Raw genomic sequence first — 23,237 nt, forward strand, 5'->3', positions numbered from 1 at the left:
TATGTTGGCTTTGTTTGATCTATACGCACATGCACACACACACAACCAAACATCATGTCACTCTCTCCGAACAAAGGAACAAAAAGACAGAGGAGGGGTACTGCTGCGTATCATGTAATATAATATGCAAGATAAGAAGTAAATTAATATAAAGAAGGAAAAAGAGTGACACAGAAGAATCCCAGCCTGGACAAAGACACTGCATGGACGTCCACCCCCACACCAGCGACCCTGCATGGCTGCCAATTCGCTGAGAGAGCGAACAGCTGCTGGGCTACTGGGCAAGCTGAGAGACGGTCAAGGGGAGTGCTGCTCCACTAATCCCTGTGGGGGGAGGAGGCTTCAATGGGATCCATGCCATATTCATTCATCCTTCCCTCCTCCTATACTCCCCCCTGCTCTAATAATGATGTTACTGCTGAGTGCTCAGGAACAGCTGGATTGACTGCACAGATGCACGAGCATAAATACAGGCTTTAATACACTGAGTGCAATGTAGGGTGTTTACAGGTTTCAGGATGAGGGATGGTTGCCTCTCCAGGGTTGTGTTTTTGGCCTTGTAAAGGGTGGCAGCTTTGGTGAAAGCATGCCCTCTTGTGAGATATGGTGAACACACATCTTTGTCAAGAGCTGTCTGAAGATGTGCATTAAAAATCCAAATGAACACAGGTTAAAGATTCTTTCAACGATAGAAAAGAAAGTACCTCGACTTTTTCAGTAAAAAAAAAAGGGAAGTGATTGACAAACCTCGGTGAGAAACTGAGCGATTGAGAGGAGTGATGCAAATGTTGACCTCGTTTTCTTAGTGACATGTAAATTGTTTGGGTCGTCACAACCTCTTGTTTTTTGCATAAAACATAGGTTTGCCTGATGAGAAATACAACGAGCATATTGTAGGAGATATGGTTGCAAATCATAACAAACCAAGATTATACAACTGCAATAATAGAAGAGGTTTTCATGTTTGAATGGCCAAGATGATATTTATTAAGAATTACAATAAACCTGTGGTACTGTTTGACTCAACAGAGACCCCTATAGTCTCACTTAGGTTCCACCTTCCAGAAAGGACATTCCCTTCCTGTAGGCCACATAGGTTGCATCTTCCAAAGAGGACACTGCAAACAGCTAGTTTAAGTTGGCTAATATTAGACTAAGTTCTGCTTATTTATGGTTAGGGTTAGTATATATGCAGCTGTTGTTGTTTTTTGCTGACTTGACCCATGTCCATCTGTGCCCCGGGAATATTTACGATGACTCTACACTTGTGAGCATCACAATCATTCATTAGTGTGGTTATAAATAAGAATTCTCCAGTGTGCTGTCAAATGCTTTACTATAAGCCTGATTCAAGTGCTCCACTTCTGTAGCCTGGAATTTACAGTTAGTTTTATTGGCAAGCTCATGAGAGAAGTGTCAGAGTTTTTTCATTAGTAAATCATGACTTACAGATAAAACACACAGCAGTCGTGGCAACACTACAACAACTTCTGCCCTACACCCAGAACTAGACATCGTCTGAGAAAATGCTAACTGTTTATGAACCAGTGGTATGACATTTTATTTAATTTTTAGCTTATCATGTTTCATTATTCAAATTATACATTGATTTCCTATTTATATCGTTTCTAAAACGCTCTTAAACACTGCTTAAAGTGAGACATTCTGACTGAATTGGATCAAATGTTTTAGTTTTCTAAACTAAAAAGATAAACTCTGAAACTCTGAAAACTGGACTGACTTCTCCCTTCAGACTTTACTGTAATACACCGCCCATTCCTTTTTCTCCACATCAGGGGGGTGTCCCTTCACATGCCCATTCATCCCACCATTAGCGTCTCCATTTAGTTTGCCATTTTTTTCACCATCTATATTCTCCTTTCTCAGAGCCAGAGCTGGCTTACAGTTGTGCCAGTTCCTCAGAACTTTATTCATATCATCCTGGACCCTGATACCCAGAAGCTTGTCTTCATCACTTCTCCTGTTGTCCTCGTCGTCATCATCGCTGTCGTTCTTGTATGAGCGATGCTTGTGGAGGCTGCGCATCTCACCGCTGATGCTCTCAAAGTACTGATGGATGCAGACCTTGGCAAAGCTCTTGGCGTGCTCCTTACAGGTGTCGTCGAACATCTTGCGCTCAATGTCAATGTAGTGAGACCAGTACTTGGTCTTGAGGAAGGCGGCCTGGGTAAAGCACGGTCGAATGGCCCTGATCATGAAGGCCGTGAAGGTCATCAAGAGCAGAAACATCCATCCACATGCCTGTGAGATGCAGACAGGTAGATTAGTATAGGAAGCTAAACATTACTTTGGAACCTGCCTAAACTGGACTTTGTTATTCTTGTAGATACTTAGTTAAAGTCAAATAGTCAAGCATGTGATGTTAAAGAATCTGTATATCAATGTAAATTTATAGACATGTTACTTTTAGGCCTTGATAATTGCCCTTCAGCTGATCAAAGTCCTGAAAAAACTGCGCGGTGTGTTTTTTTATTTATTTTTAGGACAAATTGAAATAGCTCCCACTTCTTTGAATAATAAGACTATAAAAAGCTTATCTATCCCTCTAATAAGCGAACAGGAACGATTCATCGAGCCCAAAAAGCAAAAAGAATTAGAGTCTGGTGGGGATTTAAATACAGTTTTCAATATCAATTTAATTTAGCTGAGTCATAACTTCTGGTGATGAAGTTGAAAAACTGCTGAATGAGCACATTTTCTGCTATACTCTTATTAAAAACAGGTGTATATGTGTGTGTTTCTGTGAGACAAGCAGGGCCATAGCAAGGATTTAAGGTCCCTCACTCTACCTCCTCAGAAAATGTAAACTCATATTTAATATATTTAGCTTTAGTTGTTCTAGACAGTTTTTTCATTCATTCAGTCTCTGTAGTCGGAAAATACCAGATTCAGCCAACTCCTCCCTGGCTGTGAAAACTTCTGCATTCCAAGAAGATACACCCAAGACTTGACATCAGTGTCCTCAACTGACATTTCTCAAATCAGAAAGCAGAGGGCACAATACCAAGAGTCTGAAGCAGGCAATTTGAATCCAGACATAATTTATTTTATTACTATTGTTATTTTTGTTTACTGTGTACTTTTCCTACTATGAAAAACGCCTGGTTGACGCAAAGCCCTCTGGGATTTCCTTCGCCATTGGAAGCAAATGTTTAATTGAGTTTGTCTCAGCTGTCTGAGACAAACCATTTATTGTTGGAAAACTAAGAAGAAGGAAAATACAGTCTACCTGTGAAATGCACTTGATGTATCGTGACGTTGCTATTCTTATTTCATGGTGCTCGAACAGGTCTTTGCAGGGAATTCGTGCCAGCAGTTTGATCCTCTCCGTCTCTGACATCGCGGTTATGAAACTATAATTCCCAAACCTGTCAATATCCAGGTTGATGCTGAAAGCGCAAAGGAAACTCTTCCCGTCCATGAGCGTGACAGACACCCACACTGCAGGTGCTATCAGGGACCTCTGTGTGATAGAAACAAACATGTAGCGGAGGATCGAAGGATCCTTACTTCGTTGTCCTGCGGGTCTTTTCCATTCCTCAGCGAGCACGGACACATTATTGTTTAAAACGAAACCCAACAAGAAGAACCATATAGATGGAACGATAAGCAGTCCGATCCCATATGTGTAGTTGTATTCTGGCATACAGGGGCAGCTGAATTCAAAGGCAGAGTACATCTGTGCACTAGCCAGTGCCATGATTCCACAGATCCCATTCATGAAAGATTCCTGGTTGGACTGCAGGAACTGGAACATCATACGAAACTTATCCATCTTGGGAGATGTGGTGGATATTTGCTTCTAATGGAATAAAAACTGTGGACAGAAGGGCAGTAGAAACTTTTAAACCAATCGTTAAAAAGTTGCAGAAAAGGTGCCAAAGCATGCAGACTGTTTCATTATTGTGCAGAACAAAATCCCTTTGTGTTATCAAACCTTTCTTTCTTTTGTTTTATATTTATATCTAGAAGGTATTGAATTGTCACTTTCTCATAAAAAACAGAATGGAGTGATGATAAAGCCAAGCTATTAACTGTTATTAGCAGGGAGTAGTTATCCCTCAGGTCAACAGTAATACATGCTCATTAACAATTAACATCATCAATAAAGACTAATTAACACAGTAGTAGTAGAGTCATGGACCAAAATGTGCCCTGACTTCTATACGCTTACAAGACGCTACAAGCATAACCTAAATGAGTGCGTAAGCAGAATCACAAATAAAGAACTGATACATCTTCATACTGTCACGACCACCAACATAAAGCACAACCCTTCTCCTTAGACATTAAACATATGAAACATAACTTTAGCATTCACGTGTTTAGGAACTTATAAAAAGGTTTGTGTCTGTGGTTGTGATATAATGGACACAAAAAGTGCATTTCCTTTACGACCCTTTCATTTTGATTTTAACTTAAAAACTTTCTTAACGTTTATGTTAATAATGTTCAAATAATATTGTTTTAATTGTGTCCAATACTACGTGATAATTTCTCAATGAGTCATTATGGGTTAGCTTATAAAAGAAAATTCTAATGAGGCTTTTCAACACATATTATAAAGCCGTCTGTAATAGGTAGGCCTATAAATGTAAATATGTCATTAATAAAAGGTGGTTACAATCATTTGATACTCCAATTATAAATGATAATAAATTGTGAAATAGAATAATCTAGTTTGAAATAATCTGCTGGCTCTTAGCAACGACATTTAACTGTCCCATAAATAATTTGCAAACTACTAATTAACCAATGAAAAGTTATTATTTATCCTGTAAGGACTCTCTGAAAAGTCACCTGAAGTAGTAGTCTCACATGCGGACAGTGAAAAAAGTCAGGAATTGACAGGTATTCATCAGATCAAAAAGTAACTTCACACACACTTACCTATTTTCTTTAGAGTGGATGAACAAAAGGATAGGACGTTTTCACAAAATGTAAATATCCCTATTAAAAGACTTGCAGTTGTTATTAAGCATCACAGCCGTGACTGAGAGGAGTCTCGTGAACTCTGTGGGGATGTCAAAAGCCGACGCATCACCTCTCGTCCTGCCCCTCCCTTCACATGCACCTGTGTGATGTAACAAAAGAGTCAACCTGCACTTTCTCAAACCTAAACACCACAGAGCTCAGACAATCACTTACGTAGGTTCCCCGTTCTTTCGCAGTTGACCTAAATAATCGTTCTGGCTTCCTCAGATGAATGCAGAGATATGTAGTCATGTTAACAGAAGTTGCACAAGTTGTATGAACACCGAGGATGCAGGGCTGCTCAGGCGTCACCATAACAATCCACACATGCAAAAACCATTCAAATATCTGTGGCTTTGGCTGGAACATTTGGTTGTTGTCTGCGAGGTGGAAGGTTAATCTGTTTCCACTCGATTCATCAGAACCAAATAAATCAGGTCACAGTGGCTATCACATGTAAATCAATCCTTATCTCTGGGATTGTTTTAGTTTACCTCACACAGCCAGTTTAATTCAGTCCGACAAACCAGATACAAAACTACAAGACAATAAATTCTACCATTCATAGACCCAGAGCATTCTCTACCCTTAGTTTATATTTGAAAAGTGTGCAGCCTAATGCTTGGGCCGTCATATAGGGTCAGTTGAAAAGAGGAAGTTGGTGTTATCTGTTTTCTTCACTGTATTGCACAGGAAGATGTCGCAGCAGAGCACATGGGCAGGGTGTGGAGGTTGTGCAGGAAATAAGTCACGAAACACAACCTACAGCCAAAATAGGAAGAGATCAGCGAGCCTGAGGCTGTGCAAGGTTTCTCTCTTCCTCCTTTACACCTACTCACACATTACTGGAACGTCGCAACATTAAGGTAATCAATTATTTCTTCTGGTGTGTATTTCTTCTTCTTCTTGTTTAATGCTATGTGCTGTAGTGTAATAAGAAATGTGATCATAGAAATAAGTAAAGTAGATGCTTTCTTGCCATCAAGGAAGTAGCTCATCTAGATTTGCATCACGATTTAAATTCACTGCCAGAAAAATCTTTCAAAGTATTTTGCAATATAATTCAAACTTTTTATTAAGTGTGTTTTTTAATCACGAAAGCAGCTTTAAGCTCTCTGGAATGCTTGGTAACAATTCTTTATTCTGTTTGACTTGTTCATCGACAGTGTTGATGATGCAAGACGCTCTGCTGCGAGTGGTGGTCGTGGCTCTGGGTCTCCTTCTGTGTCCGAGGGATGACCCGGGGGTGCAGGAGGAATGGGATGACATCGTCACAGTGGGTCTGGAAAAGCATGAAGAGACGCTGTTAAGGGGAGAAGAGAAACTGGGGGAGGAAATGGCACCTGTCAGAGAGATAGTGAAACAGACTGACGACAAAGGGCCTCCGAATAAGATGAAAAGTGTTTTAAAGGAACCATATCAGTCTGATCCTCATGTTTCTGACGAACATACATCAGGCGTAAAAGATGTGACCGTCTCCAAGCCCGACTCAGAGGAGGATAATGCTGGAAAACATTTTACATCACAGTCTGACACAAGTCAGCCAATTCATTTCAGAAGTGAATCGCAGATTTCTGAACGTGAGCAACAGGGAAACCTACTGCTGGAGGTGAGGAGTAAACGGGAGGAAGACATCCTGACTGGTGGCTTTTTCAGCGACCCAGTCGGACCACAAGGTCAACAACACATGCCTGACGAGTCTCCTTCAGAGGTCCACACCCAGATGTCCGAAAATGAAACCTCAGAGAAGACGATGCCTGACTGGCAGGAGGATTACCTCTGGTACATATGGAATACCTTCTCCATTATTTCCATCATCCGCTTCTTCAGGAAATACCTGAGAAAAAACTCAATGACACAAAATGAATCCAATACCCTCTCTGGGACTTGCATCACTGGTGAAGTGCCACTGCCCGACAGCAACACGCTGCAGAACTTCCACTCTAAATATGTTAAAGCCTCATCCAATAAGAAGTGGAGGGAGGGAGAGTTTTTAGAGGGGTTTGCAAATGATATGGTGGAGGCCATGAGGGTGGTCTGTAAGGGGGATGGAGGCATGTTGATTGAGGACTGTCAGTTGTTGGATTCATGTGATATAATAGTTCCCTTCACTCCACCTGAGCCGCATGGTTTTCAGTGCCTGCTCTCGAATCACCAGGGGAGTGAACTGCTGCCAGAGATGCAAGTCTGTGGTCAAATAAAACTGGTAGAGGATAAGAAAATCCAAAATGCCTGCCCCTGCCACTCTTCTGGTGTCGATGACATGGTTTGCCTGCTGCATTGCGACAATGAGAAAGTAAAGACAAAAACAACTGATGTTTGTGAGCACCCTCTCTGCTTGAAGAACACCCCCTTCCTGTCAAAATCTCTGGTTACTAGATGGTTTCAGAGCACGATCAAACAAGCATGGGCTCAGGTTTCACATAAGTATGATTTTGAGCTCAGTATTTGCTACATTGATGCTCCAGGTGCTCTGGTTGTTAGATTCAGATCAGGGAAGAAGCTCTGCTTCAGTATGAATCCTGTCGTTAAATTCAACTCCGATGCTCATTTTTACATTACACCCTTCTCCCCGAGCAAGTTGGACACTTACTGGACGCTCTCCCTGACCATCTATGAAGACCTTCTCATGCAATGCCTCTCCAAACACCTGCCTGAAAACCCATGCCACATGCAAACTCTTGAAATTGCATGGTTTCTTCACCAGAGACAGACTGCAATGTCTGCAGGTTGTCTGCTCAAGTTCTCCCATTTCAAAACGGTTCTATTTCATATGCTTCTGACCAAAGACCCATCACAATGGAAACCTAGTCTTGTGGCTTGCAGGCTACGAGACCTGTTTGACTTCATGGAGAGAAGCCTGGAGAAAAAGCTTCTGCACAATGTCTTCATCGGAAACCCCGCAACTCAGAAGATCATGCTGCTTCCTGCAGAGTTTACCCAAGCAAAGCCAGTGAATCTCTTCTATCCCCTTGTGGTACAAAACTGCATCTACAGAAATACTGTGATGCATTTCCAGGAAATGCTTAGAAACACACAGATGTTGATTAATGATCATGTTGGTGTGTTGACAGGGCAGTTTGAGAGAAACTCTGTTCTAAAGACTTAAGTGTACAGTTGAAATTAGGGTTAGTTTCTTCACCCGCAGAACAATGAATGTGCACATCAAGCAAGAGAAATGTCAAGTACAAGAGAAAGAAATTTATTTTTTAAAATGTTAACATATCCACACACATTTTAATCATCCTCCCAGTAGTTGATGAAGTCTGCGTGCACTGCCATGTCAGAGTCCTCCAAATTGAATTGGTCAGTATCAAGCGATCTCATCCGAGGTTCAACGTTCACATGGCCATCCTTGTCACTCAAGTTGACCTTCCAAGAGGCGCTTGAGATAGTCTTCTTGGAAGCTGTGGAAATAGAATTTGCAATCAATTCTTTGTTAGTGGAAGATCAGCTTTGTAGTCAATTGTGGTAAGGCAACAAAAAGCTTGCATTTACCACTCGAGATAAGCCCTGTGGCAAATTAGGATGATGTGTAAAGCGTCTGCCATTCATACAAGGGTTTTAAAACAACTTCCTGTGATGTATAACAAAGATGTGGAAACTTACCGGTGGCCTGTGCTGAGGGGCAAGTCGTCTCACAGCAGGTGCACACAGAGTCATGACCATAAAGCTCCTTCCACCTAAACAATTCAGATTTTTAGTAAGTCTTCAAACATCACCTGGGAAGATACACAACCACAGATGGAAACACTCAAAATACCATCAAGTTGTTAAGACAGTCAAGCTCACATGAAACGGTCTAAACCATCTGCGCCTGTGGGTGCCCAACAACTTACTTCTTGGTTGCTGAATCATAATTGCAAGCCTTAGAACTTGGAGACGGCGGCGATACCCCCAAAGTGACCTCACAGTGCATGTAGAGTTGCTGAAAGACATTAGATGAGTTTTAAAAGATGGACAATTTGAGAGTGCACAGCTCGACTTCACCGACATACCTGCGACACGGAGGAAGTGGAAACCATGTCCTTGAAAATGAAGGCTGACACTTGGAATCTCTGGGACATCTTTGAGGAGCCGCTGAGGAACTTTGACTGCGATATCAGCTTGCTGTCAATCATACAGCTGCAATTGAGAGAGAGAATATCCATATTAACCTTGAACAAAGTGAAAGTTTCTTTAGTGTTGTTTTTGAAACCATTTTAAGTCTAACCCTCGGTTTGCGATGACTGTATATTTGGGTTGAGAGTTGGGGGATTGGTCTGCAGTCATGAAGCACTCGTTGATGTACATCCGCTGATCACCAGATTTTGTAGTAGCCTCGGCCGTCTTTGCTTCAAAGAACATTAGCTGACCCAAGATGTAAGTTTTGCTGCCAGAGAGTGCATTTCCTAAGGCTGAAACAAAGTCCCCGTTATAAGGACACTTACAAATTTTTAAAAAAGGCATTCGGTAAATGGCAAGGGGTAATTTAGCAAAAAAAAAAAAAACAAGAGTTAAAATACTTTACTAAAAGCCTAGTATATTGTTGAATGCTTTTATGTTGTCAGCTTTAAATGCTTAACAGATCCCCTCTGTATTGGCTTGAAAGAGGAAATAAAATGCATGAACCAAAAGTTCTCCAGCTTCTAATCACTCACTGTGTGTTCAGCTCACATTAAGCTAGAGCCCCAATAAAAAAAGTTTCACCTCATACAGAGGTTAGTTTAAGAAACTAAATGAGAAAAGGTTTAGCCCTCCCAATTGTCCACATTTTGATTTTTATGATATTATCCTGTGTCTAGAAAGCTTGCTCAAGTAGTGAGGGCGGGGAAAGGTAGTTTTAAAATTGTACATAGTAATGCAGACAAATTAAGGAATCAATTCACATTAAAATAAAAAGACAACATACCATCTTGTGCCTGAAGGACAGCATTTTGTTTTGGTGTGAGTTCTTTGAATACTGTGCCTCCTTGTAGTATGGGATTAAAACCAACTTTGTAGGAGTGAAAAAGCCTGCAACAGTCAAGTGAACGTATGCATTAAAGTTATAAAAGTACAGAAATTGGAGTCTCCCTAAAATCTAAATTACACATGAAATGCATGTAGGTGATCAAAAAACAGTTATAATGTAAAGTCAAAGACATACCTATGATATTTACACTGCACAGGGACAACAAACGGCAATTCCCTTATAACTGGACCAGTTGGGTTGTATTGGAGCACAGCGCTATAGGACAGATAATCTGGCAGACTCTGAAACACATTTGAGTTAGTTGTAGTTTGTCACAATGAAGCAGAAATGTATTAAAATGAACACAAAGAAAACCAACCTCTTTTTTGAAGTTACAGTCAGTTGTCAGAAGGTACAGGAAGTAGTAGTGCTCTTTGGTGCCTTGGTTAACAGGACAGGAACCTAGCTTCATATATTTGTAAGCATCCAGACTCCTAAACCCCACACGCAGAACTCTCACATAAATTCTGTCAAGGTGACAAAGGATTTCGACCTGAGGAGCTCTGGCTGCTGCTACGGTTGTTGTTCCGGTATTAGAGGGAACCACCAAGACTTCCGTGGCAAACGCAGGAAGGGGTCGGACACCCCTTTCTGGCTTGAAAGCTTCTTTCTGAAACTTGAACTTGGAGATGAGCTTGTACCGAGGGAAGGTGTCTTTGTTGGCTTTTAACTGGGTAGCCTTCCAGGCTCTTGGGGAAGAAGCCACATTCCTCTCTTCGGACATCACTGTCGTCAGTCTGTCCCATTCAGCGTCAGGGTTTCGTACAGCAAGACCGCGACCGGCTCCACTTCTAAACTGGTAACTGTAGGCAGCGCAAACGAGCAGCAACAGAAGCCCAGCGCGCGTCATCTCCATCTCTCTCTCAAGCAGCTGCTTCCTCCACTGACACTGAACCTTCACCTGAGTAGGTCGTGCACGGTGATGGCGCTTCACGTGGCTTTTGTGCGCTGCAATCAAGAGAGGAGCCACACCTGCAGCCAATGCCAGTCGGTGAACAACCAATGAGAGGAGGCCAATAATTAGCCACCTTAACAAGCGACACCTTTCTCTCAATCTGTCCCTCACCTCTGAGGCCTTTTAAAGCAACGCGCAGCTGTCATTGTTATCAGAGAACATAACCTGATGAGTTCTAATGCAGCGTCTCTGCAACAAATCCTCCAATGAGGGTTAAAATGCTCCGTTTTTATTGAAAGTGTTACAAAGAGGTGTCGATTTTGGAGGTGTGTGTGTGTGTGTGTGTGTTTATTTGTTTATTTAGAAGGATCCCCATTAGCTCTACCCTAAGACAGAGCTACTTTTAGTGGGGTCCACATTTAAGACATACATACAGATATCAAACATTTAAATCATACGTTACATTATAAATATGTTACATTATAGATATCAAAAGTTAATATACATACAAATAGTGATCATATAATATTACAAATATCCAAAATAAATTTAGTGGTTATGCAATATTACCTTTGTCATGATATAAAACACTGATATATACAATTCAATAGAAGCGAAAACTGCAAACCATGTAAGCGAATACGTGTGTGTGTGTGTTTGTGTGTTTGTGTGTGTGTGTGTGTGTGTGCGTGTGCGTGTGCGTGTGTGTGTGTGTGTGTGTGTGTGTGTGTGTGTGTGTGTGTGTGTGTGTGTGGCCTACCCCTCATCCTGGCTTTGGATGCCGTGTACAAAACAATCGGAACCCCAGTCCACATAAAGCTGTGCAGCACAACAACGCCACTGGTATCACCCAACCAACATGAATGGCAGGCGTGATCATAGAACTGTCGTGTTCGGCTGTATAAGTTTAAGCCTGTTGTTCCTAATAAATTTTTACATTCGAGTATATCATAATGTGAAATTTCCTTGTCCATTCCCGTTCAATACTGTTTAAATGAAATCTATATTTTGTATTTACTCAATAGGTAGAGTTTACTTTTAATTATTTTATTGTCCTCCCTTTGTTTACAATAACTCTGTATTGATTGTTTATGTAAATATAAATAAAGAGCCTAGTATAAATACTACACAGGAAATAAAGCGAGAGTTTGCAATATAGCTTGTGTTTAGTTATTTACGCTTTTAAAATATCTTATAAAATCATATTTTAGATATTATTATTATTATTGTTATTATCATTAATAATCGATTGTTAACAACTTTTCTCTTAGCCGGATGTTACGCAGATCCTGACGTCAGTACCAGGAAATACCAACACAGACCACTCGGCTCGCTCAGAAGCTGAACATCCCTCGCTGGCGTTTTTCTTAATAGACTAAGATAAACACTCTTTGTTTTGTGTACTATCTCTTCGATGTCGGAGCAAACAGACTCGTGTTCACCTGGTATTCTCTGTTCTTGCTGGAGCTATTTGCGCTAACATCGTTTGTGCTAGCTCTCCGGCTAACGAGCCAGCTAACAGCTAAGGTTGTTTTGATTATTGACGTGACCGTTAAGGTTTCATCGACGCCGTCTGTGCTCAGGTGGTCAGAGCCAACACACCCACTGAACATCGTTTTCCACCTAAACCAGTGGAATGGGGACATAGTTCGTCTCTCAGGAGCCACGAGGTAAAAGATACAGTTCATGTACATCCTCAGCGTTGCACCAGCTAGCTGCGAAGCTAACGTCAAACAACAGTCGCCAGCTTTCTCTATCTAAGCTGGAGACCCCCCGGTTGGTCCTTTACCCCGAACAGTGGTAGTCTAGTGAGCTTCAGGGGCTCCCTGTGATTCGGACCCAATGCGTGGCGTGATGGGCACCCAGACCAGTCCTGTCAAGAGTTACGATTATCTCCTGAAATTTCTGCTGGTGGGAGACAGTGATGTCGGCAAGGGAGAAATCTTGGAAAGCCTGCAAGACGGATCCGTCGAGTCTCCTTATGCCTACAGCAGTGGTGAGTTCATGTGTCTGCGTTAACTCAGTTTTGTGGAAACAAAAGAAAACGGAATGACCAACATTACTGAACCCTGTGTGTAATCTCAGGGATCGATTACAAGACCACCACAATCCTGCTGGATGGAAGGAGAGTGAAACTAGAGTTATGGTAAGTGTTTAATATATCAAGTCAGTAGTGGCTGGAGTGATGTAAAAAAACATGTTGATCTACATATTTGCTGTGTGTGTATGTGCAGGGACACCTCAGGGCAGGGTAGATTCTGCACCATCTTCAGGTCTTACTCTCGTGGAGCACAGGTGAGGTCAAACAATCCTGGGGTTTGTCCCTCAGTGTGTTATTGTGTAAACGTGTCAACATATTTGTTTGTTCATTCCACAGGGCATCCTGCTCGTGTATGACATCACCAACGAATGGTCGTTTGACGGCATTGACCGTTGGATTCGGGAAATTGATGAGGTAATCCCCTTCGACCTGTTACTGGTTGACAAAGAAAACATAGGAAACACATGTAGATGGGGACATATCCTGTGTGTTTTTCCAGGCCTGGGAAAGGCCATTGTGTGTTTCTGCCACAGTGCCTACACCTAACAGTTTGACATTCAGTCAAGCTTCGTATTTTAAAGAAATGCATTTAAATCTGATAACCATTTATTACATTAACAGTATTTTTTATTTCCAACAGCATGCGCCAGGTGTGCCAAGGATTCTGGTGGGAAACCGACTTCACCTGGCTTTCAAGCGACAGGTGCCAACAGAGCAGGCCCGAGCTTACGCAGAGAAGAACAGCATGACTTTCTTCGAGGTCAGTCCGCTCTGCAACTTCAACGTCATCGAATCCTTCACAGAGCTATCACGCATCGTGCTGATGAGGCACGGGATGGAGAAGTTTTGGAGACCCAACAGAGGTGAGCTGGATAATCCTTCTTACGTATTTGATCAAATAAATAGAAATACACATTTGAATAGTATTTTTTTTTTTTTATATATATATATATATATATATATATTCAAATTATATTCAAAACACGCCTACTTTGCACAAAATGGGGCTGTGACATATTTGCCAGAACGTAGTTATTTTAAAAGCTGTGGATCTATTCAGAATTCTTCTGGATATCTTGCTGTCAGACCAACACTTAACAAAAGTATATTTTGCATCCCTAACATCCATATTCATGTTTCTCTTTATCTTGTCCTGCAGTCTTCAGCCTCCAGGATCTGTGCTGCCGCTCGATCGTCTCCTGCACACCGGTGCACCTCATCGACAAGCTGCCCCTCCCTGTGGCCATCAAGTCCCACCTCAAGTCTTTCTCCATGGCCAACGGCATGAATGCAGTCATGATGCACGGACGCTCCTACTCGGTGGCCGCCAGTGCAGCCTCAGGTGGCAGTGGCAGCAAAGCCAACAGTCTCAAACGCTCAAAGTCTCTCAGGCCTCCGCAGAGTCCTCCAAAGAACCAGTCGTCCTCCTCGAAGGGGAACTGTAAGATTTCATAGTGAAGAATCCGACCCACTGTTGCCGCCACAGGACCAGTGTTAAAGGTGTTGTTGCTCCGAGAGGTCACAAGGCCAGAGAAGAGCACGGAGAGCTGCGAGCTGTCTTCACCGGAGACGGATGTCAGCTTGAACTTACATTGACCTTTGGGAAGTGACTTGGCTAGCTGGGTTGTTTTCTGTTCTCTACACACAGCCATCTTGTGGATGTCCATTTACGTGTAGTCTTAACTGCACAGGCTCACTGTGATTAAGCAGAACAAGATTTCCCTGGGACCAGCGGATGTGAATTCAAGGATTATCACTCAACTGTCAACACTACAAATGAGTGGAGGGACTTTAGCTAGCTTTTTATGTGGAACAGGGTTGATTATTGGTATTTAAAGTTGACTTGAAGTTGCAAATATTCTGTATGTGCTGTTCTTTTGCTCCGTGTTTGGTGGTTGTTCTTGGGGACGAGCTTCTCGTGCTTGTTTTGTCTTGAATGTTTCTCGAGCTTCGATGCTTTGATGTTCACCTTATTTGTGTCGTATTCCCTCCACCTGCCACAGAAAACTCCATTTACAACCTAAAGGAAGTGTTTACATAAAACTGGCCTAAAGTGAATGTCATGAGCATGCAGGGCTAGTTTCACAAGTTCACAAGTACAAGACCTAAGAGAAATTCCTGGAAACGTTCTTAGTCGGGCTCTTTTTCCTTTTGTGAATCTGTCCAGAAAAGAAGAGCCAAGTCGTCTTGTTTACAAAAGCTCCTGCGGTGCTCGCTCAATTTCATCCCAAATGAATTCCCTCTCCATCTCCATCCGTCATTGGTTCGGACTTCTGTCAACTCTCTCGGGCAATTTCTGCCCCATAATCTAATAGTCTTAGTTTTATCATTTGCCTTAAATTATTTAACCCATTCACATTGAAATCAGTCTGAACCTGTCCACTTTGCCTTCAGTCTCCTTCGACTGTGTCTCGCCTCTGAACAAAAGAGTATAAACTCGCAGGAGGTTGGTGTGAGGAACATTTTTAATTGATTTATTTCTGAGTATTTTATGCATATGCGACGTATTTATGAATGTAAAACAATCTTCATCTTCTACCTTTCTTTGGCCATGTGGTTGAACTGTTGGGGCTGTAAGAATCAGAGATGGAAAGTCACCGGGTTCATCTGATCCTTTGATATTTTCAAATGAACCGTTCTACTTAAACTGAATATTTGTACTTTAACTCGAGTTATTACTCCAAACTTCTTAAAAATAAAAAACAATCCCATCATGATTTCTGAACCTAAAGATGTCAGAAGGGGCTCAAACAATTTTTTTAACCCTAACCCTAACTTTATTTTTTCTGTTTTTAATAATTGAAGTATCTACACAAATATATTTATATTCAAATGTAAATTTGCGGTTTTCTTTCCACCTACATTAACACGTGCTGTATTTTCACTTCAACATTCCCAGTGTCATGACTGTATGAATGTAATAGGGTCAACGAGTGCATAAAACACCGGTGCATGTTTTCCTGCTGGCGCCTGTTTTTATGGGGGGTATATGGTGCCAGAGCAGTGGGGAGGGGGGGGTGGCATTTAAAGCACTATATGATGTATTATGTGATGATGATTGTTGCTGCCAGAGCTGTGTCTTAAAGTCTGGACTCGGGATTAATAACAACTTTGAAAACCAGTCACTCATTAAAAATAAAAGGTCGAAACCACATGATCTGTTCGTGATGCTGTATTGAAATGATTTTTCATTTAGATACACATAAAGGGCATCATGCGATTTCGGTTGTGGGAAAACATTTTTGTTCCCATTGTCCAGCTAGGGGTCGCCGGTGCCATGGACCCCGTCGATCATGTGGGGGGTGCTGCTGCTGAATTGATTATAGCTGCTCTCTCGGTATTGGCCAGTTCTGGGGGGGACAACCGGTTCATCGCCGCGGTGCGGTCAAAAGTCACGCAGAGGTTGCGGGGGGTCACATCCAATGAAAAGACGCGGGGAGGGGGTGAGCGGCTCGGGGGCGCGCAGGGACAAAGATGAGTCGCACGCTATTGAAAATGTGTCGCTTTACGTCTTCCCACCTGACCGCGGCATGTCTGAGCTCCGTGTGAACGCGGGACGGCGGTAAACTGAGCCACGTCTAGACGAGCAGGACGTAAACAACTTGTTATGCTAGACGCGCTGCGACACGCCTCGTGTTTGGTTTTCACGCCCTCCGCTGCGCGCTGTAAAAAAAAAAAGAAAGAAGAGAGAAGAGAGAGCTTTCCTCCACTATTTGAGCTTTAATGTGCGCGAATGGTATCCAGGGTTTGCGCTGCGTAAAACCTCCAGGACGCATCCTGAGCTGTGACCGAGGATGGAGACATAACCAGCAGCGACAGCAGCTCACAGGGGGAACACAGCTCATTGCCTTATTTATGAATGGCACCTCCATAAATTCTGTCTGGACGCGTTTAACGTTGGATTTCTCACCGGGATGTTTGGGCTCCGTGCGCACGGTTGTTGGGACAGCTTGCCACCGCGGCCCCACTCCTCCTTTGATGTTTTTACAATGTTTGTCCAGTTGCTTAGCGCACGGTGCTGCTTCATAAAAGTTTCAGACACCGGACGGCCGCGGGGGCGGTCAGAGGGGGCTGCCCTTTCCACCTCCATTCACACCCTGAAAGGCTGATGTTGCGTCTCTCCCTCACATTGTGCTGCTCCGCTCGCCTCTTCTCGCTGGTTTTGGAGGGGAATCGATCTGAATGAGATTCTGTGCATTGTTTGCAGAGTTTTGTTTAGATTGCGAAGGCGGATCGACGCAGCCCAGTTACCTTTTTAATACTTAACCCAGGATTTATATTTTGTTCTCTAAATGTCCAGCGCGTGGGAACTCTTTGTGATCGTAAGGAATGGATCAACTTTCATCTCTCCTGCTTAATTTTTACGCAAAACACGAATGACCATCTTTGAAAACCGTCAGTTCCTTTTTTGAAGACCCTAAAGGAGGTATGGAATTCCTCGATGCAAGACTCGTGCAAAAGGGCAAAGATGTTTAAACTCGCTCTGCAGCTCCTGGAGGATAGACGTCCAAAGGAAACGCATTGTCATAACGCACCCAACTCAAGCAACCTAGGATTACGATGGATGTGTGCGTATTTGCTGACGCTCCTGCTCTGCGAACTACCCGACCTCTCTTTGTGCGCAAGTGTGGCGGAAGCCAAAGTTAAACATGAGGGACTTTGTCCCAACAACCTGAACTCCAATCTCTGGGTTGATGCGCAAAGCACCTGCGAGAGGGAATGCACTGTCGATGAGGTGACAATGTTTTCAAGAATAATCTAACTTGTGTATTATTCGAAAGATTTTGTGTATTTGTCTATTATAATGAACTCATAACTGATGTGTTTTTGTCTATTGTGTGTGCAGGACTGTGCTGACTTTGAGAAATGCTGCACCAATGTATGTGGCCTCAACAGCTGTGTGTCTGCACGTTTCTCCGATGGCTCTTCTGCTCAGCCAGATGGACTGGATGGAGGAGATGGAGATGATAACCAAAACACCAACGCAACCTGTGAGGGCTTTATCTGCAGCCAGCAAGGAGCCACTTGTGACATCTGGGATGGGCAGCCCATCTGCAAGTGCCAGGACCGGTGTGAGAAAGAGCCCAACTTCACCTGTGCCTCAGATGGACTCACCTACTTCAATCACTGCTACATGGATGCAGAGGCCTGCGCCCGGGGGGTGACTCTGACTGTGGTCACCTGCCGGTTCTACCTCACCGGGCCCCACACCAGTCCTCTGCCTCAGGACACCACCGCCAATCCCACCCCTACGTCCTCCCAGGAGGACCCTCTGCCCCCCGCACTGTACTCCAACCCTCACCATCAATCCACTTATGTCGGAGGCACCGTCAGCTTCCACTGCGACGTCACTGGACTCCCCAAGCCGGATGTAACATGGGAGAAACAGAGTGAGCGGCGAGAACGTCTGGTCATGAGGCCTGACCAGATGTACGGCAACGTGGTGATCACCAACATCGGACAGCTAGTCATTTACAACGCCCAGGTGTGGGACACGGGTATCTACACCTGCATCGGACGGAATTCTGCAGGGGTCCTTCGTGCAGACTTCCCTCTCTCGGTCGTCCGCCGGGCGGCTGATGATTTCTTTGACGATCCTGAGATGCCCATGGGGAGACCGTTCTCACCGGCAGACTGTCTGGCTGAAGCAGATCTGAGGGTGTGCAGTGGTGAGCGCCACGTGGACTGGTATTATGATAGCAAGCAGGGCTCCTGCATAGCCTTCAGCAACGGTGGATGCGACGACAGCCGCAACCGCTTCGAGACTTACGAGGAGTGCAAGGTCTCCTGTCAGAGGGAGAGGACGGGCATCTGCTCCCTACCTGCTGTTCAGGGCCCCTGCAAATCCTGGGAGGCACGTTGGGCCTGGAATTCGGTCATGAAACAGTGCCAAGGCTTCGGCTACGGCGGCTGCCATGGGAATGCCAACAGCTTCCGCGACAAAAAGGAGTGTGAAGCAAACTGCCCACAGCCAAAAAGGAAACCTTGTAAGACCTGTCGGGTGAAGGGGAAAATGGTGCCCAGCTTATGCCGCAGTGACTTTGCCATTGTAGGGCGGCTGACAGAGCTGGTGGAGGATCTGGACTCTGGGTTAGCACGCTTCAGCCTGGACGAGGTCCTGAGAGACGAAAAGATGGGATTGAGTTTCTTCAACACCAAACACCTTGAGGTAACGATCGCTAAGATAGACTGGAGCTGTCCCTGCCCCAACATCACCATGGAGGAAAACCCACTGCTGGTGATGGGGGTGGTGCAGGACGGCATTGCCATCATCCAATCAGACAGCTATGTCAGAGCCGTGACTGAACGCCGACTCAAGAGGCTGCGTGAGGTTTTGGGCAAAAAGACCTGCGGGGCATCGTAGAGCTCCCCGGGCGCGGCCTTGTTTCTCCACAGAGGGTCTGTGGCTCACTTTTAGCACTGAAGATAAATATTTTCAACACGAAGAAACTAATATTTAATTACAAAGGCAAAAATATGTTTAATACTGTATGTTAATGTAGTTGTGAGAGATCAACACAGTACAACACAGGTTGTACAACATTCCAAATGTGTTCGCTGTGTTGTGTGCGTCCATTTATACAAATGGTCCTTTTAAAATTAGTTTTAATACAGATGTTCTGTTTTCATGTTTTCTCTATGTTTGTGTTTTACAAAAATGACTTGCTTGTGATGCTAAAAATAGACTCAACTACAACATATTACCTCTATATTAAGTTTTTCTATTATTGTATTATGTTTATTTTGTAATGGGCCTTTTTATTTAGTCATTCACATTTGTGTTTTTTATATAGATTCTCGTGTTGTTGTGTACAAAGTCAAGATCTGATTACATCTCTCTGCAAAGCACTTCTGCTAACGTAGTTATACCAACTGAACTAAGGTATTAAAAAGGAGTAGGTGGCTGTCTAACGTTAAATGTAGTACACAACCAGCATGTCTGTGAGCCTGATTCATTTTATTCGAGTGTGCAATATATCGTGCCATTGGTTAGAGGGTCCCGGTGCAGATCAAATAATGTCAATGTGCATTAGAATGTAGGGAAACACGTTTAATTTACATTTCTGGAAAAGTTGGCAACGTATCTGAGCTTCAAGTGTAAGTTAAGGCGCTTTGATCATCCTGCTCCAAAACTGGTCTGAGTCCAGGGGATGAACGACGGGACACTTCACACCAGACTCTCCTTCCTGAACAGAAGACACTTGTTGTTTGCTGGCATGTCCACCTTGGAGAGAACAAACACACATCTCACATTAGTAAACCACTGATCCCGCCTGCATTGTTTATGTTCCCTCTTTTTTTGAGCCGGATGCTTAACTGAGCTCAAATACTCACTATTTTCTCCAGGAACAAACCACTTTGTTGTGCTAAAGAGCTCAGCAGGGAGATATCTCTAAGCCCCCACTTTGGATTCCTACAAAATAAAGATTATGAGAAGAGTTTGAATTATCCCACACTCAGGTTTGCATTAGTTATCATGCAGATGACACATGGTCCTAGGCACTGTAGAGTTACTTTACCTCTGTCGTAGGCTGCAGTCAAAGTCCACGTTGCTCTGTGGGGTGATCTGTCCATTCACTGCGTAGGGCTGAAGATACAGTAACAGCAAACATGTAAAGTAGCACACAGTATATTCTTACACTTTCATCTTTACTTTTGATAGCCGTAATGAGGAGAGTGCATGTTTGAAAAGGTTTTTCACTCACCCCATATGTCAATAGAAGACCTTGTGGCTTCAACACTTCTCCGACCCCTTTGAATAAACCCTAGAAAAGATAGTAATGTCTTCAGGCTCTATAGCATCAGTGTGGATGAATAGATGATGGGGCCGAACTACTGGAGCTTTTGTTTTCTTGGTCTCTTTCATAGAGTGAAAGACCCGAGGCAGATGTTATGAATCGGCAATGCTCATAGTTATTATCTGAGGAGTTACGAGACAACATGGTTATGGTGTAAGTGCAGACAAGGGTCCATTAACTGTTTCCACTTTATAATTAGTTTCCCATACATTGGTTTGTTAAGAGATGTCAACCATGTTTGTACAATATACACTAAAATAAGTATTCACCAAAGTTTATCTCAAGACTTGAGATTAGATAATAATGCAGGTGTTGACAAGACCTTTAACACATCGAATTGATTTACATTTCAGTGTTGCAAAGTAGGGCTGGGCAATATGGCCAGAAATGCTGTAAGACAGAAATGTTTACATCAGTAGATGTCAATAATTATCAGGATAAATGGCACATTATTATGTCAGTTTAGTTTAAAGACTGCTTTTTGCTCCTGAGTACTGTTTTGGGTTTAAATTCTTTGATTCAAATATGTGTTGTATCTACTCGCTGTGCTTACAAGCAATATAATGATACTGGCCTTTTTTAAAAAATATTGCTATGAATAAAAATTACATCCGGATAATAATTGATATTGTTTTGTTGCCCAGCCTGAAACAACTGTGCAATCAGGCAAGACCCGTCACAGCATGTATGTGCACAAACACAATCTCTTAATAACATATCTTACCTCTGTGCACGACATAGGGGAAATGTGGATCATGTTGATGTTGACCACCAGGTCGAGGCTCTCAGGCTGGATCCCTCCCCAGCTCTGATGGGGCAGCGACGCATCCAGGTGGATGGCAGGCTTCACATTGCTCAGCTGGTAGTGAGCTCTGTACGCGTCTATACTGAGAATGGAAACAAAGACATTGATTGTTAAAGCACTTGCCAGTACAGTCCAACAGCAGCGGCGTTATCAGTCACATTCAACATGGAGTTATCCTCCTGCGAGATGGCTCAGAGGACGTTTATTACGCAGAGATTCATACCGTAACTACAAGAGACTGGGCACTTCAGAACCACAGCGTTTTATACAGTGACACGGAAAAACTGTACCTGTCGATAGACTGGGGGTCGAACTCTGAGGGCTGCCATGTGATGTTCCGCAGGGCCTGGGCGAAGTGGGTGACATGCTGCCCGGTGCCGGAGGACACCTCCAGGGCCTGCAGGGCTCGGCCGGTGCCCGCGCTCTCCCGGAGCACCGACACGATGGGCTCCTTGTTCCTCTCCGCGGCGGCGGCGCTCAGCATCGTGCCGACCCCGGAGAACAGCTGTCGAGTGCCTCGGTACAGTTTGCGAGAAGCACCGGAGCAGACACAGCGGATGCGTTCAGTCCAGACCGTGGCAACACAAAACAATGCACTTCGGGATCGAATCACGTGACATCCCTCGCATCCAATAGGAAGAGTGGGCGGGCGCAATAGCAGTTTCGTTATAAAATAGAATAAATACAAATGTATTAACCCGGAAGGGAATACAAATAAGAATTGATAAAAAACCCAGATCTACACAAAAGAGGACCTATATATACATATATATATATATACATATATTATAAAGAAGAATTACCGCACTGCAGTTTCTGTGTATATACCATAGGGTATATACATTTTTTGCAGATTCATATAAAGGTCACTGTAACCTTTACCTTTGACTGAAACATAATCACTTTATCTTTGAGCCAAAGTGACCATGGGTCAAACGTTGAAGAAATTCCCTCAAGCAGTCTTGAGATATCCCGTTCAAGAAGCCACCCTGACCTCCACCTATGACCACTGAAATCTAATCAGTTTATCAGTGAATTGTACCAGATATAATCAAGTTCTCTACGTGCAGTCCTAATATGTCACATTCACAGTAGCATGAGGCCACTGTGATCATGACCTTTGACCTTCAGGCAACAAAATCTAATCAGCTCATCTTTGATGACATCCCCTCAAGCTGAACGGATGGAGAGACAGACAGACAGATGGACAGACAGACATCCCAAAACAGTGTGGATGCATTAAAATTATATTTATATATATAATAATAATAATAATAATAATAACAAGGATTATATAAATGTGTATTCTAAATAGATAAATAAAATATGGCAGATGGGTAAAAGACTGACAATGCAAATGAATATTTTACACAGAGGGTTTATTTAAGGGAAAATAGCATTCAGGGAAAACATCCTTTGTTTTCTTTTTGTTTAAATACAAGATTTATACAGTTTCCCTCAGGCTTTCAATTCAGATCTAATGGAAACAAAGCAAATGATAATAAGTTAAAGGTTCGTAGGGACATAAATAAAGACAGCAAACATGAATATGAAAAACTTTTGGCAAACACAACTACATAAGACAGTAAAGAGTCTCACCAGAGTAATAATCAAGGGCAAAACAGAATATATAGATTTATAATGGAGAACCTGTGCAAATAGAAACTCAATACTGTGAACTGCTGAGGAGTATGTCACTCAGGTGTACT

General features: G+C 43.1%; 6 protein-coding genes across 8 annotated transcripts; 3 read left to right on the forward strand and 3 right to left on the reverse strand.

The window, feature by feature from the left end:
- Positions 1-1,374: 1,374 nt before the first annotated feature.
- On the reverse strand, positions 1,375-5,588 carry LOC128437382 (calcium homeostasis modulator protein 1). 3 transcript variants are annotated; one of them, XM_053419509.1, is made up of 4 exons: positions 5,170-5,588; positions 4,912-5,095; positions 3,251-3,838; positions 1,375-2,262 (listed from the first exon to the last, which is right to left on the reverse strand). In XM_053419509.1, exons 3-4 carry the CDS (start codon positions 3,794-3,796, stop codon positions 1,750-1,752), a joined length of 1,059 nt encoding a protein of 352 aa, XP_053275484.1. In that variant the 5' UTR covers positions 3,797-3,838; positions 4,912-5,095; positions 5,170-5,588; the 3' UTR covers positions 1,375-1,749. The 3 variants fall into 3 exon arrangements, with proteins under 3 accessions (XP_053275484.1, XP_053275486.1, XP_053275485.1); XM_053419511.1 differs by lacking the exon at positions 4,912-5,095; XM_053419510.1 differs by lacking the exon at positions 5,170-5,588 and having other exon boundaries at positions 4,912-5,134.
- A 116-nt stretch (positions 5,589-5,704) lies between these two features.
- LOC128437380 (inositol 1,4,5-trisphosphate receptor-interacting protein) lies at positions 5,705-9,611 on the forward strand. The gene is made up of 2 exons (XM_053419507.1): positions 5,705-5,861; positions 6,162-9,611. Exon 2 carries the CDS (start codon positions 6,167-6,169, stop codon positions 8,102-8,104), a length of 1,938 nt encoding a protein of 645 aa, XP_053275482.1. The 5' UTR covers positions 5,705-5,861; positions 6,162-6,166; the 3' UTR covers positions 8,105-9,611.
- zp3c (zona pellucida glycoprotein 3c) lies at positions 8,182-10,918 on the reverse strand. Its single transcript, XM_053419508.1, has 8 exons — positions 10,308-10,918; positions 10,124-10,230; positions 9,887-9,990; positions 9,209-9,392; positions 8,994-9,120; positions 8,835-8,923; positions 8,605-8,678; positions 8,182-8,402 (listed from the first exon to the last, which is right to left on the reverse strand). Exons 1-8 carry the CDS (start codon positions 10,842-10,844, stop codon positions 8,233-8,235), a joined length of 1,392 nt encoding a protein of 463 aa, XP_053275483.1. The 5' UTR covers positions 10,845-10,918; the 3' UTR covers positions 8,182-8,232.
- A 1,260-nt stretch (positions 10,919-12,178) lies between these two features.
- LOC128436506 (ras-related protein Rab-40C) lies at positions 12,179-16,076 on the forward strand. The gene is made up of 6 exons (XM_053418232.1): positions 12,179-12,879; positions 12,969-13,029; positions 13,118-13,178; positions 13,261-13,338; positions 13,565-13,787; positions 14,084-16,076. The coding sequence occupies exons 1-6, from the start codon at positions 12,726-12,728 to the stop codon at positions 14,377-14,379; spliced, it is 873 nt and encodes a 290-aa protein (XP_053274207.1). The 5' UTR covers positions 12,179-12,725; the 3' UTR covers positions 14,380-16,076.
- A 546-nt stretch (positions 16,077-16,622) lies between these two features.
- Positions 16,623-20,211, forward strand: wfikkn1 (WAP, follistatin/kazal, immunoglobulin, kunitz and netrin domain containing 1). The gene is made up of 2 exons (XM_053418637.1): positions 16,623-17,659; positions 17,771-20,211. Exons 1-2 carry the CDS (start codon positions 17,366-17,368, stop codon positions 19,286-19,288), a joined length of 1,812 nt encoding a protein of 603 aa, XP_053274612.1. The 5' UTR covers positions 16,623-17,365; the 3' UTR covers positions 19,289-20,211.
- On the reverse strand, positions 19,961-22,101 carry mettl26 (methyltransferase like 26). The gene is made up of 6 exons (XM_053418638.1): positions 21,819-22,101; positions 21,448-21,610; positions 20,631-20,690; positions 20,445-20,512; positions 20,260-20,338; positions 19,961-20,149 (listed from the first exon to the last, which is right to left on the reverse strand). Exons 1-6 carry the CDS (start codon positions 22,010-22,012, stop codon positions 20,093-20,095), a joined length of 621 nt encoding a protein of 206 aa, XP_053274613.1. The 5' UTR covers positions 22,013-22,101; the 3' UTR covers positions 19,961-20,092.
- Between the last annotated feature and the right edge of the window lie 1,136 nt (positions 22,102-23,237).

Source organism: Pleuronectes platessa, chromosome 3 (assembly GCF_947347685.1).
Source record: "Pleuronectes platessa chromosome 3, fPlePla1.1, whole genome shotgun sequence".
In the NCBI taxonomy this organism is placed as follows: Eukaryota; Metazoa; Chordata; class Actinopteri; order Pleuronectiformes; family Pleuronectidae; genus Pleuronectes; species Pleuronectes platessa.

Bases quoted from the DNA above. Each gene is read 5' to 3' on its own strand.
- mettl26 (XM_053418638.1), bottom strand. From the start codon at position 22,012: ATGCTGAGCGCCGCCGCCGCGGAGAGGAACAAGGAGCCCATCGTGTCG. The intron at 20,691-21,447 runs GTAAGATATGTT...TATCTTTTCTAG, and splicing joins CCCCTATGTCGTGCACAGAG to GGTTTATTCAAAGGGGTCGG. The intron at 20,513-20,630 runs GTGAGTGAAAAA...CTGTATCTTCAG, and splicing joins GTCTTCTATTGACATATGGG to CCCTACGCAGTGAATGGACA.
- wfikkn1 (XM_053418637.1), top strand. From the start codon at position 17,366: ATGCAAGACTCGTGCAAAAGGGCAAAGATGTTTAAACTCGCTCTGCAG. The intron at 17,660-17,770 runs GTGACAATGTTT...TTGTGTGTGCAG, and splicing joins GGGAATGCACTGTCGATGAG to GACTGTGCTGACTTTGAGAA.
- LOC128437382 (XM_053419511.1), bottom strand. From the start codon at position 3,796: ATGGATAAGTTTCGTATGATGTTCCAGTTCCTGCAGTCCAACCAGGAA. The intron at 2,263-3,250 runs GTAGACTGTATT...TGCATCTCACAG, and splicing joins ACATCAAGTGCATTTCACAG to GCATGTGGATGGATGTTTCT.
- LOC128436506 (XM_053418232.1), top strand. From the start codon at position 12,726: ATGCGTGGCGTGATGGGCACCCAGACCAGTCCTGTCAAGAGTTACGAT. The intron at 12,880-12,968 runs GTGAGTTCATGT...GTGTAATCTCAG, and splicing joins TCCTTATGCCTACAGCAGTG to GGATCGATTACAAGACCACC. The intron at 13,179-13,260 runs GTGAGGTCAAAC...TTCATTCCACAG, and splicing joins CTTACTCTCGTGGAGCACAG to GGCATCCTGCTCGTGTATGA.
- zp3c (XM_053419508.1), bottom strand. From the start codon at position 10,844: ATGGAGATGACGCGCGCTGGGCTTCTGTTGCTGCTCGTTTGCGCTGCC. The intron at 9,121-9,208 runs GTTAGACTTAAA...TCTCAATTGCAG, and splicing joins ACAGTCATCGCAAACCGAGG to CTGTATGATTGACAGCAAGC. The intron at 8,924-8,993 runs GTATGTCGGTGA...AATGTCTTTCAG, and splicing joins CCACTTCCTCCGTGTCGCAG to CAACTCTACATGCACTGTGA.
- LOC128437380 (XM_053419507.1), top strand. From the start codon at position 6,167: ATGATGCAAGACGCTCTGCTGCGAGTGGTGGTCGTGGCTCTGGGTCTC.